Source organism: Stegostoma tigrinum, chromosome 31 (assembly GCF_030684315.1).
Source record: "Stegostoma tigrinum isolate sSteTig4 chromosome 31, sSteTig4.hap1, whole genome shotgun sequence".
NCBI lineage: Eukaryota > Metazoa > Chordata > Chondrichthyes > Orectolobiformes > Stegostomatidae > Stegostoma > Stegostoma tigrinum.
In genome coordinates this window covers 18,880,234-18,897,013 of record NC_081384.1, presented here as the reverse complement: position 1 = coordinate 18,897,013, position 16,780 = coordinate 18,880,234, and the positions used below count along the sequence as shown (strand labels likewise).

The window sequence follows — 16,780 nt, the reverse complement described above, 5'->3', positions numbered from 1 at the left end:
GTCAGATTTAGTCATAGGGTCTCGCAGCCCGGGAACAGTCCCTTTGGCCCATTTTGACGATGCCAACCAGGTTTCTGAAAGTGAACCAGTCCCATTTGCCTGCATTTTGCCCATTTCCCTCTAAACCTTTCCTAACTACGTACCTGTCTAAATGTCTTTAAATGTTGTAATTGTACCTGCCTCTACCACTTCCTCTAGCAATTTGTTCCATGTACATGCCATCCTTTGTGTGAATAAGTTGCCCCTCAAATGAAGTACTTTACTTAATCTGATAGAACAGGGCCTTGAAGGAGCTCAGAACCTTTTTGAATTTTGAGGAAAACCATTGAAATTAAAATAAATGGATTTTTCCAATGGGTTTTAATATCTCCCAGAAGCCTACTGTAGATTAATATTGGTAGAAGTTGAGGAGCTAATAGTCACAAATAAGAACAAAGGAACAGAAGAAGTTTATTTCATCCAATGAGCCTGTTCTGCACTTTGGATCCTTGACAATCCCAATTTGATCCCAATTCTACACAATCGTTTGATCTGTTAATTGTGAGATCATTTAACCCTGTATAAGATGCTGCTTTCAGTGTTTGGCACACACACAGTTCTATTCTGTCTTCATCTTCAGCAGTCCCTTGGGATCCAGGATGACTTTCTGGCTTGGTAGGCCCTTGAGGTGTCTAAACAGTCTAATGCGAGGTCCACACACCCTACCACAAATGGGAAAGGTGGTATTTGCTACAGTGGATGTGTGGGATATTCAGGCTTCCAGACATTCTTTCCACTATTTACACTGGCCGTCAGCTGGGCCTGTCAGAGTTGCTGAAGATAGTTAGCACCTATGTACATGCTTCTTCTCCAGTTTGAATGATCTTGAGTATGAGATTCCCGCAAAGTGGTGCAAATTGGCTCAGGGTCAACAAAATTAAAGAGGTTTCGAATTCAAGCCTGTTTCTCCCACACCAATCTTTGAGCTAAGTTTTTACCTGTGAAATCTTGTTGACCCTGTGTCAGTTTGCTTGTGGCTCAGCTAGTAGCCTAGAGATGATTACCTTGTGGATTCTGCTTTTTAATTTAGCCCCTGGCTGCTCATATTTCTTCAGCAGAACTCTTTCCTCTTTCTACCTATACCACTCCAAGTTCTTCTGTAACCCTGTGAGATATCCTGGACCCAGGCACCAGGCAGGTACACAGCCTTCGCCACCCTCAATCCTGGCTACAAAGAGCAGTGTCTATTCCCCTAATTATACTGCCCCCAATTATAACTGCATTTCTCTTTCCTCACTCCTCTTGAATGGCTCCCTGTCCCATAGTGCTATGGTCAGTTTTCTCATTCACCCTACAGCCCTGCTCCCATCCACATATGGAGCAAAAATCTCAAACCCGTTAAACAAGCTGAAGTGCTGAGGCTCCTTTTGCACTACATTCTCGATCCCCAAGCCTGCCTAACTCATAGATACACCCTCCTGTCCCTGACCACTGACCAAATTCAAGGTTGTTAATCTAAGGGGTGTGACTGCCTCTTGAAACACAACATCTAGGTAACTCTCCACCCTCCCTGATGTGTTGCAGTATTCAAAACTCAGATTCCAGCTCATGAACATTTTTATTTATTTCAAAAATAACATTTATTCATAAAAAGTATCATTATAGACACAAACGCTGTTCAGTTCCATACAGTAGCATATCAAAGAAACAAAACATTGGCATTTGACTGTATCTAACAAACCAGAGATGTCTCTTACATAAATAAAACTATATTTATATGCATCGTAGGCATGAGGTCGGTACATTAACTGAACAGACCTGCATTTAACTTCAGTAGGAAGACCTCAGGCAGTGGTCTTTCACCACTGCACTTAAGTGGCAGCAGCCCCAAGCTTTAGTGCATCCCTCAGCATGTAGTCCTGGATCTCGGAACATACCAGTCTGCAACACTCGGTTGAGGTCAACTCCTTGTTCTGGAAGACCAACAAGTTTTGGGCAGATGAAAGACCATCTTTTACCGATGTGACAGTCCTCCAGGCTCAGTCAATGTTTATTTCGGTGTGCGTCCCAGGGAACAGATCATAGAGCACAGAGCCCTGGTCATGGAGCAACTTGGGACGAACTTTGACAAGACTTGCTGCATTTCCCTCCAGACTTCCTTTGCAAAGGCACATTCCAGAAAGAGATACGTGACAGTCTCAACCATATCACAGCTGCTTTGAGGGCAGTGTGCAGTGGCGCAAACCGACTGGGCTTACAAGAAGGATCATAATAAGGTAGTGGCATTCTCACCACCAGCCAAGTGATATCTTGGTACTTGTTAGAAAGTTCTGCTGATGAGACATTCTGCCAACTGACTTTGACAGTCTGCTCAGGGAACAACCTGACAGGATCCACCCTCTCCTTTTCCAGCCTGAGCCAAATTTCCACAGGCAACCAACACTTGTTATGATGCGGTCACTCTGAACACAATGCGGTCCGCCAATGGTCACATTATGCTGCTGCAATGTATCACATGGAACAGCTTCTCGATTTTATTTACTTAGTCCTTAATTTGATTTGTATAAATTTTGTACTTGTCTTTTCGTTTGCAGCCTGTATATATTTCCTCTATTTACCGTCAATCTGAAGGAAACCTATAATAGATCATCAGATTAGTGGCTATCACCAACCAAAGAACTTACAGTTTAACTGTGACATCAGTGCTGGGCCATGATCCTGGCCTTGAATTTATCCTCTTAAAATATGACTCTTACAAAATATGAGTCAAAAAAAACCCAAAAAGCAGCTTTCCACCCTGCACTGAATACCATATTGCCACCAAATTCACTGAACTTTATACCTACTCAGACTGTGTCTCACTCCAGGTATAATCTCTCCTTCCTGGCCATGTGAATTTGCTGATCGGGGGGACAGATTCTGGGGATTGTACGGCCTACAAAACTAGATGGTCCACAACTGAGCAGGATCAGGCCAAATACCCTCTCTGGAAGATTTGTTTTCGTCGTTGAGCTGGGTTGAAGTGAGATTGACAGGGGGAGGGGAACCTGACAGCTAATTTAGGCCAGGAAATGTGAAGCAGAGACCTAATACGTCACGTTGAAATAGAGAGGAAGTGGAGATTTTAAAATGGGCAACATAGAAACTGGGCAGTTTTAAAAGACATATGCATAAATGTAAGGGGCATTTTAGAATAAGGCTAATGAGCTGAGGGTGCAGATAGACACATAACAGCATATCATTGCTTTAACAGAAGCATTGCTTAAAGAAAGGCTAGGATGGGAGCTCAAAATCCTTGAATATAGAAACTTTCAGCCAGGATGAAAAGAAAGGACAGGCAAAAACATAGCTATACGATCATTGATTTGCAGCTATGATGAGAGATGACATACGAAATGAAGCATCAAATGAAGCCTTATAGGTTGAGTTCACAAACAAAAGAGGAGCAGTTGCACTGTTAGATGTTTACAATAGACCCCTAAATAGGAGAGACTTAGATGGGTAAATATGGAGGTGAATTTCTGAGTGCACCAAAAATAAAGAAATAAAACTTGGGGATATCACTATCCAAATATTAACTTGGATACAAACAATTTGATAGACAAATTAAGCACACAAATCTTGGACTTCATGCAAGACAATTTTATTTTACCCAGCACAAAGAAAACCCAAGAAGAGGGAGGGGATTGGTTATTTACGCCGCTGCAAAAACTGGTTTGCCATTTGTTTAAAATCTTCACAAAGGCGAACTGACCCATTGAGCTTCACAATCGATATGACCAGTGCTGCCCATTGTGCAAACTGAATTGGTTTGAAGATTCGTTCACCTCTAACCTTTGTATTTCTCCTGTACTTTCACCCATAAGTCAAGTGACACTGGACGGGCCTTGCAGAATCAGAAATTGCTTCTCATCAATGTGCAAGTTGGCCTTTGCTCCTTTGACAGTCCCTAGACCTTCCTGGAAAACTTCTGTGGATTTAATTAGTACCAATCAGGCAACCATTTTCTAAAGGAAAAATGTTGACCCAATGTTGCCTCAACCAATTTCACCCCATCAAGTTTGGGCCCCAAGTCTTTTTCTACAATCAGTAGTAACTGAACCAGCTGCTTTTCAGAAGAGACCAGAAACAAAGTAATGCCCTTAATCTGTAAAGATTCACTGATATAGGTTCTCAGTTTAGTTGAGGCATTGCGCAAACTTAAGGGCTGGAATCCAGACGGAACTTTGTTAGAGACTGTTTCTGTGACCAATGATACGGCGACACTTTGTACCAACGTCTGTTAGAACCGGGACCATTTAACCAAATGTTTATTTTGATTGGTTCTGATTTGGATGTTGCTGAGGAATTGAACTGTTCCAAACCAGATGTATGTAGACCTTCTAAGGTGTGCACTTTTGTAGGTACCGGCCTAAGATTTCCCTTCCTCAATTCAGGTCTGGTGGGACTTTTTTGCTGTATCAAGTCCATGTGCCAGTAGCAACTACAATGGCTTGCCAGCCTTGATCCTGAAGAAAATTTTAACTATTTGGCTGAGACTTGGCTTTGTTTTGGGATTTTGCTGGGGGCTGACCCAGTGTTCCTCTGTTCAGGATATGTCCTGTGTGAAGCTAAGCAATTGCCTTCACTCAAGTGGTGTTCCTGAAACTCTGTTGGACTGGTAAGGGTGTCCACTTCTATCAGAATACCCTGCAACTCATATGCTTGCTCTTGCTGCAATTTCCAACGATAAAGCCAGTTGTAGTGTCTGTTTGATGTCCCATTAGCTTTCAGCTATTAGCCACTTTTGCATGGTTAAGTCATTGATTCCACATACCAAACAGGTCCGACTATCAACATCTCATTAATGGTTAAACCAAAGTTATCTGCCTTGCCCAGTTGTCTTAATCGAGTCAAAAATCCGAATATGGATTCCCCTGATTCTCAAATTGCCAAATTAAACCATTAGTATCTCAAAATTAGAGGAGGCTTGCGGTCATAACTTTCTTTAACTAAGTCTGTCAACTTTTCAAATGTTTTGATATCTGTTGCCTCAGAAAAGTTAGGCACCAAATTACCGAAAAAGCTGTTGGTCCACAAACTGTAAGGAGACTTCCCATTGCTTTTCATCTGCCCCAATGTCATTTGCCCATAAAAAAACACATTCTTTGCACATATTGGGCCCAGTCTTCGATGGCAATGTTGAAGGGGTAAAGCTTCCCAAATAATGTGCTGCCATCAATGCTTATCCCCAACTTAAAGATGACCGTTGTGAATGAATTTCTTCAGGACCTTGCTTTTCCTTCATTGCCACTGAATAAATACACAGAGGCTAGTATACCATCACCAGGTTACTCTTTATTTACACATGGAATATCCTTGACACTGATCCATCTTTCTCAGAGCCAGCTGTCAGAGTAGTCTGGATGTCTAACACTCCTGTTCATGTCTGTCAGCCAGTGCATCCTGATTTGACCAGATTAAAAGCCCCCAATCAGGATACTCACATTCTTTGAGGTCCAACTGGTTGAAATGTGGAATGTACTGCCTCAAAGGGTACTCTGGGAACATTTAAGAAGCATCTGGATGAGCACTTAAAATGCCAGGGCATAGTAAGCTGTGGACCCAGTGCAGGTAAGTGCAATTACTGTAGTTTGGTGTTTGTTGGTCAGCTTGGATGTGGTGGGCCAAAGGGCCTCCTTCCATGCTGTATGACTCCCTGTCTCACAGATAAACTACCTCTTGCACATTTTGAATTCTGTATTTCTTAAGAATTAAGATGCAAGAATTTTTTTTTTAATTTGTGGATTAAAACCAGCCTGACAATGAATGTCTCAATATTAATCCAAATTCATGTGATGAAGCACTTAAAAAAGTGGTATTTTGAGTGAATCTTCATCTTTGAGCAAGATGTTGAATTTCAAAAAGCTTTTTTATCTGTTACATTCTCTCTGTTTTTTAAATTCTTGCATGGGATGTGGACATCACAGAGAAGACATGCATTTATTGCCCATCCCTAATTTAGAGCAGCTATGAGTCAATTGCATTACTTTGGGTCTGGAGTCATATGAATGGCCAACCAGGCAAAGATATCAGATTTACCTCCCAAAAGAGCCTTAGTGAATCAATGAATCTACAACAATTGGTTACCATTTCAAAGACTAGGTTTGAATTCTAGATGTATCAGTCAAATTTAAATTCCTCATGTTGCCATATTGAGACTTGAGCCCGTTTCCCATCCTGTTTCAGTCAAGTTGTCATTTTGGGATTTGACCCCATTTTCCCATCCTATTTTAGTCAAGTGGCATGACTATTACGCCACCATCACCACCCTCCCCCCAACTTGAATGTTTTCTTTTGTGTGAAAGTAACCAGACTAAATTGATATTTTTACAAACTAAAGCTTCTTCTACTCATTTGATTTTGAAGGAAAATCCTTGCAAATTGCTATGATCTGTGGTGCAAGGTTACAAAAATGCAATGCCACAGTGCACCCTAAAATGGTAACAGCTCTTTTTCGAAGCCGCTGCAGCTTGTCTTGTGCTGCAGTTGGCTGCATAACATGATGCTAATCAAAGCAGACAAGGTGAGTGTTCCGTGAGTGTCACGACCATTATCCGTCAACCACCACCACTTCAGAAATCACTCTATTCCATAACCTGTAAGAACAAGCCGTTTAAATACAGAGACTAAGTAAGAAAATAATGAGGAAGAAATTGTTGAAGGAAAATCAGGAAATTAAAATGAAGAGATGAGCAAAGGTGAATGGTGGCATAATAAGGAATATTAGTGCAAATTATATAAACCTGTTCAAAAATAACCTTTTTGACCCCATATTTATTTTGAATGGTACATATTTATTCGGCATTCATAAGTGGTTGCTTTTACATTCCAATTTAAAGGGAAGATGCATGTACAGTTGCATTGCAGTCAATACTACCATGCAGGCATATTACTTCAAAATCTAATGATTGACAAGAATTTCAGTATGTCAAATAACACATTGGCCTTGTTAGCTCATATTTACAAAACATTAATTTTCTGGATAATTCTCACAATGGAAATTATAAAATTTGGAAATACTGTCGCTTCAATCTGTAAAGTGGAACAAGTTAAATGCTATTGGCATGTAATAGGTGGACTGGGCTGACATTGAACAGTCTTTTGTGATGACATTTTTTTTGCATATCTCTGAGAACTTGAGGCTCCAATGCAACTGGGAATAATTCTTTTTTAAATTTGATGTTACCAGTGGTGTGTGGGACTCACAGGATCCATACTGAAGAGTGCCATTAGCACTGCTAACTCAGATTATTTCACGTGGACTTGTGGGTGCAGTGGCTTAGGACCTTGGAGAAGTCAAGCCTAAAGTCCAGGGTTTCCTCATAGTCTCTGTAACAGCGTCTGTCATGTAACTTGCAATTAGTTCAGTTAGTTTCCAATATGCATTAGCTATTTGTTACTCAACATAAGGACCTTTTCTGGTTAGACCAGTGCAAATTTCCTCCACCACACTAGATCATTTAGCCCCTGTAGACTTCCATACTAAGAGAAAGGCTGCAGCAAACCTATCACATGGTGGTCTGATGGAGAGGTCCGTATTTTGCACTGTCTGGCTTCTTGGTGGAAGAGAGGAGAATTGTGAGTTATGATTAAGGCAAGTTAGGGTGTTATTGAGGCACAAATCATGAAAATATGGTTGTTGCCACTAAGTCATAATTTGAACTTGGTGGGAAAAGTTGGTAAATTGTTTCTCTGTGCTGAGAATGTGATTTTTTCTTGTTGCACAATCTTCCCTACTAGAAGTCTTTTTTGTGAATAAAAGTAATCTGACACAGTTACTATAGTCACAAACTGGAGGTTCTTCTATTAATTAGATTTTGAAGGAAAATCCTTGAAAGTTGCTATGATCTTTGGTGCAAGTTGTAATGCAATGCAGTTTTGTCACCATAACTTACCATTGTTCAGGGAGGGAAGAATTGTGCCTAGAGTTTCAGATGAGCAATAAATCAAATAAATAAGTAAATACACCAGACAGATGTTAATGAGACAAAAAGAAGCCTACAAAAAACAAATACTTGAAGTATTGAAGGAGATGTAGATGGTCGAAACCATATATTTTGGAAATTTGATATTTGTGTCAATGGCCATCTCAAGTATTTCAAGCTAGGCATTGTGTCACACTATTATCTGGTACTCAGCCACGGTTTGGAGAACACTGTTTACAGTTTCTGACAATGCAGCATTATGATCTCAGAAGCATTGCACTTAAGATTAAAGATGTGCTACAAGCAAGTCTCCAAAATAGCAGATTCCAAACAGTAAAACAAAACCTACATATACTTCACAATGAAGAATTCTCAATCGTGAGTAGAAGTGTGTGAGTTGACTTTAATCTTCTTTAAAATGGTATTTGCAATTAAAATAGTTGAAGTCATGGAACAACTAGACAAAGAACCACCACTGAAAGATTTCAAAGGCCTCTCGAGATTCATAATGGAACCCAAAAATAAATTAGAATCCATTGAGATTAGTTATTATGGCAAAGAATGTTTCCTCGAAATGGGAAGCCATGACTGTCTTGGTTTGGGAGAAATGTTTTCCACTGCTATCAGCACTGAAGAGAATTCAGGCTGCAAGAATCAACAAGATTTACATGGAAATGCAATCAGAGAGATCATCCACAACATTCCCCATTTTAGTTAATTGAAAAATCTTGAAGTGATTTAACTCAGCAACTCAACTGATGCAGTGCAGCTTGGGAAACAGTTCCAACAGTTTTGAGTCAGATGTTAGCTGCTAAGGTGAATTGGAAGAGACCAGCTCAAGCAGAATTTTTGACAGTTTTATCTTCCTTGAAGAATCCTCAGTAACAGTGGGAGAGCTCATGCCAAGCTAGGAGCAATCCTCAAAAAGCAAAATGAGGAAGGGAATAGTATCAGAGATAATGGGAACTGCAGATGCTGGAGATTCCAAGATAATAAAATGTGAGGCTGGATGAACACAGCAGGCCAAGCAGCATCTCAGGTTATGAACACAGCAGGCCAAGCAGCATCTCAGGCTTGGCCTGCTGTGTTCATCCAGCCTCACATTTTATTATCTTATGAGGAAGGGAATACATTAGTTTCACCAATAATGCAGTTGCTGGTGGTGAAATATAAAGTCAAAACCAATCACCAAATTAAAGTCTTTCCAGAATTCAACACAGATCTACAAGCATGCTGCAAATGAAAATCTGCTGAAACAGATTGAAGATGTATTGCATACAACTCCAGGGAATCTACCTCCATGAAGGGATGGCCAATATCCAGTGATTAAGATCCTCAAAGAAGAAATTGCTTGTTTCACCTGAGAGAATATCTGCTGTCAAGGAAGAAGGAGACATTAAAGGTTCTCCAATTTAAAAGAAACTTCAGACCTCAGACCATTTGGAAAATAAACAAGCATCTTCCACATAGTAATGTACCATTCTTCCAATTTCTGATGTTTCAGGAGAACATCAAAATCGCCAGGATGCCTGAATTTGTAAAGGCAAAAAATTGGGAGAGTTTGGTTAGAGTCACGTGTAATTATATAAATAAATGTATAATAATTAGAATAAAAACTTCCAGAAGATGCTGTTTATGGATCTGAAATGGTTATTACTGAGAAGCGCCATTAACGCTGCCCATTAATAATGATTTTATATGGGCTTGTAGGCAGAACAGCTTAGGATCTCAAAGGATAGAGGCAAAATATCTCCCAAGGCCCTGTTAACATCCATCATATTCAATGTAACCTGCAACGAGTTGTGAACATATAAAAAACTACTTCTTGTTCAACATAGGAGCCTCCTTTGGTTGAACTAGTAGGTAGTTTTCCTGTACCATATGAGACCAAACAAACGCTGTGGATCCCCACACTTAGAGAATAGTGAGAGTAATCCTACCATTGATGAGATGCAGACTTGGCTTAGCTGCACATACAACATTATCTAAAAGTCTAAGACTTGGCTCAGCTATTAAAATTTCAGTGCAGCTTGAAGCTGTAATTTCAATCCTGTGGATTTTGTATTGCTATTGCCACTTTCATTCTCAGTCACAGTTCTTATCTCTTGTTGAAATCTGGGAAATTCCTTCTGACTGACATCACAAGGTAATTGGAGACTTTAGTGGAACTGGGGAGAAATCTGTTAGAAAGCTGGGTTCCAACTACTTTGAATTTAGATACCTGAGTAATTAATGGAAGGAATTAAAACAGTTCTAGTGTATGGATAAGTCCCCCAAAAAAATCATTATTCTAAGTAATTTTAATGGCTTGATACAAGCCTTGGACAATTTAATTTAGATTTTTCCTTGGAGGGTGAGCTTTACGGATTAAATCTTGTACAACATATTTGAAGCAATGACTTAGCATTTGCATTTTTACAGTTTCACTGCTGTTCCTTGAGTTCATTTGCAATGCTACAATGCATCCACCAAATTTTTCTTCATTGACCGACAACTTGAATATTACAACTATTCTCCCAAACACACGCCTGTCTCATTTCTTGTTTCTCTAACACTGTCTGTTTTAATTTAGTTTTATTGGCATTATTTCCTTTTTGCCTCACTCCTCCGCCTTACTCCTTTACATTTATGGAGCATATCTGCAAGATGGAGGCAGAGTAAGACGCTCCAGACAGAGCGTCTCTGTTCTGCCTGTTCCTTGCCTTTCTTTTTTTCTCTCTCTCTTTTCTCCCACCTTTCTGCGTTAGGGGAATGAAGGAACTGGCAGATCTTGGAGCAGTGGCTGGCACATATCAGCAGTCCTGGAGCAACGGCCAGGGAAGGGGGAGGCCATCCGTAAGTAACGGTTGGAACAGGGGGGGAAGGCAGTCCTGGAGCAGGGCCTGGAATAGGGAGGGGGGAGGTGTCCCAGAGCAGGGGCTGGATTGGGGGTGGGGGGGAAGCAGTCCCAGAGCAGGGGCTGGATTGGGAGGCAGGCTGGCCTGGAGCAGGGCCTGGAATAGGGCGGGGGGAGGCAGTCGCCGAGCAGGGGCTGGATTGGGGTCGGGGTGAGGCAGTCCCAGAACAGGGGCTGGATTGGGGGGCAGGATGTCCTGGAGCAGGGGCTGGAATTGGGGGGAGAGGCAGTTCTGGAGCAGGGCCTGGAATGGGGGGTGAGGCAGTTCCAGAGCAGGGGCTGGAATGGGGGGGTGAGGCAGTCCCGGAGCAGGGGCTGGATTCGGGGGAGAGGCAGTCCCGGAGCAGGGGCTGGAATGGGGGGGTAAGGCAGTCCCGGAGCAGGGGCTGAATTGAGGGGAGAGGCAGTCCCGGAGCAGGGGCTGGAATGGTGGAGCAGGCAGTCCTAGATCAGGGGCTGGAAGTGGGGGAGGCAGTCCCTGAGGAAACTTGCCTTGGAGCAGCTGAGAGCCAGTACGGAGCGAACTGGGGGATTGGAGTGGAGCGGGGATGGTTGTTGGAATGGGACCTGGCATGGGCAGTCGGACCATGTGTGGAAGCCCCTGTGTTGAGCTGTTGCACTGTTATGTTTACTTGATTTTTTTTATCTGACTGCAAAGTCAATCCTTTAACTATTTCTTACTTATTCTTTAAACAGTGTAAAGTTATGCAACTACTTTTGCTTTTATTCCTCGTCCATATCTAAGATTTGAACCTTCGTGTTGTGTACCTAAGATGGTGCCATAAGAGGTGACGTTGTAAAAATTTTCACCATACTCCTGTCCTTCTGTACTTGAGGACACGTGACAATAAATGATATTCTAATATATTCATTGGAGAGAAATCCCCCTGGAGAGAATGGAACTTGCAATATCCCCAACAACACTCAACATTCAAAGGAATGGCTATGCAACAGGTTCATATTTGCAATATATAATCTAGAAGATCACTACAAGGATTGTCATAGGAGACCACTCACCCTTTTGCCAATATCTGTGGTACAGCTAAAGTGAAATACTCAAACCATAAGTGGTGCAATTCACTTTTGGCTATTGCAGTTGTATAATGCATGCCCGTACTGGAAAATTGTTTATTTTTCATGCTTACTGTGTGCTGATATATGCACTTTGTCCAGAAACAATGGGATATCGTTTAATAGAGCTACACCGCAACATTATTCAGTTCTAGCCTGTAGTACTGTACTTACTCTAAGCACAGTGTTGTGTCATAGTTACTGTAATCTATTTGGTCCTTCACTCTGTGTTGACACATCAGCTCAGCCTTTGGTGTCACAGACAAACCTCTGTTATCATGGAGGCAATCGTGTAGTAATCAGGCCTGGCAGAAGAGAAACTGTTGCCTGAGCCTGTATAATCTCCTGGGGCAAGTTGGATGTTAATAGTACATAATAGATACATTGGGATCAGCAAATCGAACAGCATTTTCTGCTAACATTTTTACTTGGGGAAACAATAAAAGCATTTGATGGAACAACGTGTTTCTGAGTTTCAGATGTTGTTTGCCTAACTGAATTACCATTTTGCTCCTAAGTTAAGTGACGAATCTTTCTCGCCCCATGACACAAAAGTAATTATTCTGGAATGAGTGACTGACAGTCAATAATAAGTATCAATAATCCTTTCCAGGGTGTAACGTTCAGGGTTGAAAATAGTGAGCTGGTGATTGCTCGCATTCTCCATGGAGGTATGATCGACCAGCAGGGTTTGCTTCATGTGGGCGACATTATCAAAGAGGTGAATGGGAAAGAGGTTGGAAATGATCCAAAAGTCCTGCAGGAAATGCTGCAAAATGCCAGTGGAAGTGTCATCCTGAAGATCCTGCCCAGCTATCAGGAACCCCATCCTCCACGACAGGTAGGAGCTGTAGCTTTTAAGCTTGGTTGCTAAAGATTTTACTCCACTGTCAATGATTAATATTGAACTTTATTCTTTCTCTCATTTTCTCATTGAATCATCAAAGTAGCTTATTTAACAGAGACATTCGGATGACAAGTTGAGGTACACAGAGTGGGATAACAGCAAAACAAAAAGTAGGAGAAAACAAAGCCATCTCATAACAATGGTTAGACGATATAAGCTAGTGGCTGAAAAACATATAAAACATGGGCTGATAATGGGATTAAGATCAACTTCATCAATCCAAAGTCTGACATAAAGATTTCACAATAGATACAGCTTGCATACAGGTTTCTCACTCAGTTATATCAGCATCACTGTCTTCTGTCTATGTTGCGCTAATGTTTGGATGGATAGTGCTAGCTAAAGAGCTACTGAGATGACAGCAGGCCAGGCAGCATCCAAGGAGAGAAAGCAAGCTAATGTTTCGTTTCGAGATAACTCTTCATCAGAGCTGCCTGACCCGCTGTGATCTCCAGCATGTTTTGTTTTCAGTACACATTCCAGCATCTGCAGTAATTTGCTCCTATGAGAGCTACAGAGATGGGAATCTTGATAATAAAAATGTGCTAATAGAAACAATCTGAAGGTGGACTTTGAAGATTTCAACAGTTCTTTGAAGGCTGCACCCAACTTCCCTGGCTTTGTCTTGTTGGCCTTGCTGTCAGCAGAGCCAGCCCAGTTCTCCTTTTCACACTTAGTATTTAATCTATGAATCTAGCTATATCTCATTTACTATCTCTATCACTGCCTTTGCTTTCTTGCTCTGGTCACTCCCACAATTGTTTCCATTTTCCCACCCCCTTTATAAAAATAATTGCTTAAAAGCACAATTTTCCAACTCTTTTCAGTTCTGAAAATGTGTCATACTGGACTGGAAACGTTAACTCTGTTGCCCTTATGACAGATGCTGCAAGATCTGCTGAGGTTTTCTAGCATCTTCCGTTTTAACTTCTTTGGCAGCTTGTTCCCATTATGGCGTCTAAGGGAGGAGTTCTTATCACATTACGACCAGTTTGGCCAAAGAGGCTTCCTGACAAAAAATCAGAAATCTACAGCCTTAGGAAGTTGGTGTGAAATTCCATGGGTATTTCCCATTAACTGACCAGAGATGTTTTACTTTCTCACAGGAGTTAGCATTGCTAAAGGTGGTGGACGTTATTACATGAGGTGCCCTACATGATCGATATAGTGAACTTTGGCTGATCAGATGGTCTTTTATCATATCTTTGTTCTTTATTCTTAACTTAAATTTAGCAAAATTTAAAACAAAAATCTTAACCCAAATTTTCACTAGAGATGGAGAGGTGAAAATCACAGATGTGGCCCAAAATGACAGGTCAAAATGGCACTTCATTTTCACACAAAATGGAAGGCCAGCTGGGTTTTATGCATGAACATTCTGTCAAGGCAGCTGTAGTGACATTTTAGTATCTGTGAAGTGTGAAACCCAGAATATACACATTAGAGCTGTTAAGGACAGGTATGAACTTTGTGTGAATTCATTTGGTAGCCAGCATACCTTTTTATTTTAAATTCATCTGCAGGATGGCTAGGCAGCATTTATTGCCAGTCTCCTAATTGCCCAGAGGGCTTTTAAGAGTCAGTTGCATTGCTGTGGGTCTGGAGTCACATGTCTGCCAGGCCAGTCGAGAATGGTATTTTCCTTCCGTAAAGGACATTAATGAACCAGATAGGTTTTTCTTGTAAATCGGCAATGGGTTCGGGATCATTAGAACTCTTATTTCCAGATTTTTATTGAATTCAAATTCCACCTTCTGCCGTGGTGGGAATCAACCCTAGGTCCCCAGAACCTTACCTGGAGTCTCTGGATTAACAATGCAGCAATAATACCACTAGGCCATTGCCTCCCCAATTGGGACCTCAACGGTTAAGTTTCTTTGTGTGTAGTCTTGTAACTTTAGCGGGTGTAAAGTAGCTTTAGAAGGTATCCTTAGGATTATTTTGTGCCTGAAATGTGCATAGAATCCTATCACAGAATCCCTACAGTGTGGAAACAGGCCCTTCGGCCCCAACAAGTCCACACCGACCCTCGGAGCATCCCAACCAGACCCATACCCCTATAACCCACCTAATCTACACATCCCTGAATGCTACAGGCAATTTAGCATGGCCAATCCTCCTAACCTGCACATCTTTGGATTGTGGGAGGAAACCGGAGCACCCGGAGGAAACCCACACAGACACGGGGAGAATGTGCAAACTCCACACAGACAGTTACCCGATGGTGGAATCGAACCCAGATTTGTATCCCTTTGAAGTGTGAAGTTGTCAAATAACTTTCAAACCTGTCATGAATTGTCAAAATGGGCACTGGGTGTGTCATAGGCATCTTCAAAGAGTGCCTAATCTACCTCCCACCTACATCTGTGGAGAAACTCTCTGGATGAAGCTCCATTTAGTCACTTCAGAGCTGGCTGGTAGGCTTCTAGGTCTATTACAAGTCACAATACTGAGCTCGCACTCCAGTCAGGCTTTCATCCTTTCTCCACAGTGGGCGCTGGTTTCACTGCTTAGAAGGCAACCACTTTGATCAACTGCCTGGAAGGCCAGAAATCATGCTGATGGTGGGGCCGAGGCCTATTATGTGGTCATTAATTGATCACAAGGGCTTGATCAGGCAGGTCATCAATGGAACTTCCACACAGGCCCTTGCAATGAAGTGATAGTGTCCTGCCTCTGGACCAAAAAGCCTGAGTTCAAATCCCAGCTGCTCCAGAAGCTTGTAATAACATCTCTAAACAGGTTGATGGGAATGATCTGGAACATGCAGCACAAAACTTGTTGCTGATGTGGAGAGTAGGGTAATTGTATCTCAGCAGTGCCAACTTGCTCAATTATTTGCCCCCTGGGGAGGGGAAAATGCTAGTTTTTATTGAGTGAGAGCACCTATCTTGATAGAGTGGCACCTTAACATAGAATTTTAATTATAGAATTCTATTTTTTTCTCTTATGTGCAGGGATACCAATAATTACAGGATGAGAAGGCATAGTAGGTGAAAGGGAGAAGAGCTATGGTTTGGCACTAAACTGGCATAGGGTTATGGGGACCATGAAGAGAGGGGGATAGAGATAGCATACTGTGGCATAGAGTAATGAATTGCCATGGGGAATAGGCAGAGAACTTTAGGTGGCTTGGATTGACATGAATGTGCTGTGAAGTATTAGGATGAAGGAATATGTTTTCATTTTAAGTTTTGAACAGTGCTAAAGCACCGAAAATTTCTTTCCACCCAGGGCCACCTCAGACCTTGAAGCTTCTTCAGCTTGTCCTGGGACACCTGACCCAAAGCCCAATCCAGCCTACTTTCCTTCACCTCTAGACTGAAAATGGGAATTGCAGGAGACCACTTGTAAAGGTCTTTTGCAAAGCCAGAAATTTTACTGCTTATGTGTAGCTAGTCCAGGAGCAAAATTTCGGCCCTTATTTGCTCTCAGCTTAAGATGCAGGATTCAATCTCCAACAATAAGCCTGGCCTAATCCAACGTGATCTATTACTTACTACTCAAAAACTCCTGTCCTATTTTCCATCAGGTATGCTTCAGTTTGCCATTCCAGTTTGTGCAGAGGTAGTATTACATGACCTGCATTTTAAACTAATATAGCTATTTTTAAACTTATTGAGCTTTATTAGTTGTCCCATAAGGTATAACTTTAGGAAAGGAAAGAAATGTGTTTTTCCTCATTAAGTATGTGCTTAATAATTCTAAGCAATGGATGGTTCAAGGAATTTATCGAGGGATGGTCCAGTATGTGCTATGCTAACTCTTCTGAGCTGTGGTTTTATAACCAGCCTGAATGGACTTGTCATTGTTGCAAAACTGGGCAAAACATGAAAAAGCACCTTGCTGGAAAAAAACAGAACAGAGGATTTTAAAGAATTTTCTGAATCACAGCAATAAAATAGATAAGAAAGGACTATTTAGCTCATCTCAGCTTATTCATCTCAAAAGTGTCTGTTA

At 41.5% G+C, this 16,780-nt stretch overlaps 1 protein-coding gene across 5 annotated transcripts in view; it reads left to right on the top strand.

The window, feature by feature from the left end:
• mpp2b (MAGUK p55 scaffold protein 2b) overlaps positions 1–16,780 on the top strand; it is a 529,160-nt gene that overhangs the window by 449,520 nt on the left and 62,860 nt on the right. For all 5 annotated transcript variants that reach the window (XM_048560704.1, XM_048560703.1, XM_048560705.2 and 2 more), the window contains one exon: positions 12,527–12,754. In XM_048560704.1, the coding sequence (XP_048416661.1) occupies positions 12,527–12,754 (228 nt within the window). The remainder of the gene's footprint in view (positions 1–12,526; positions 12,755–16,780) is intronic.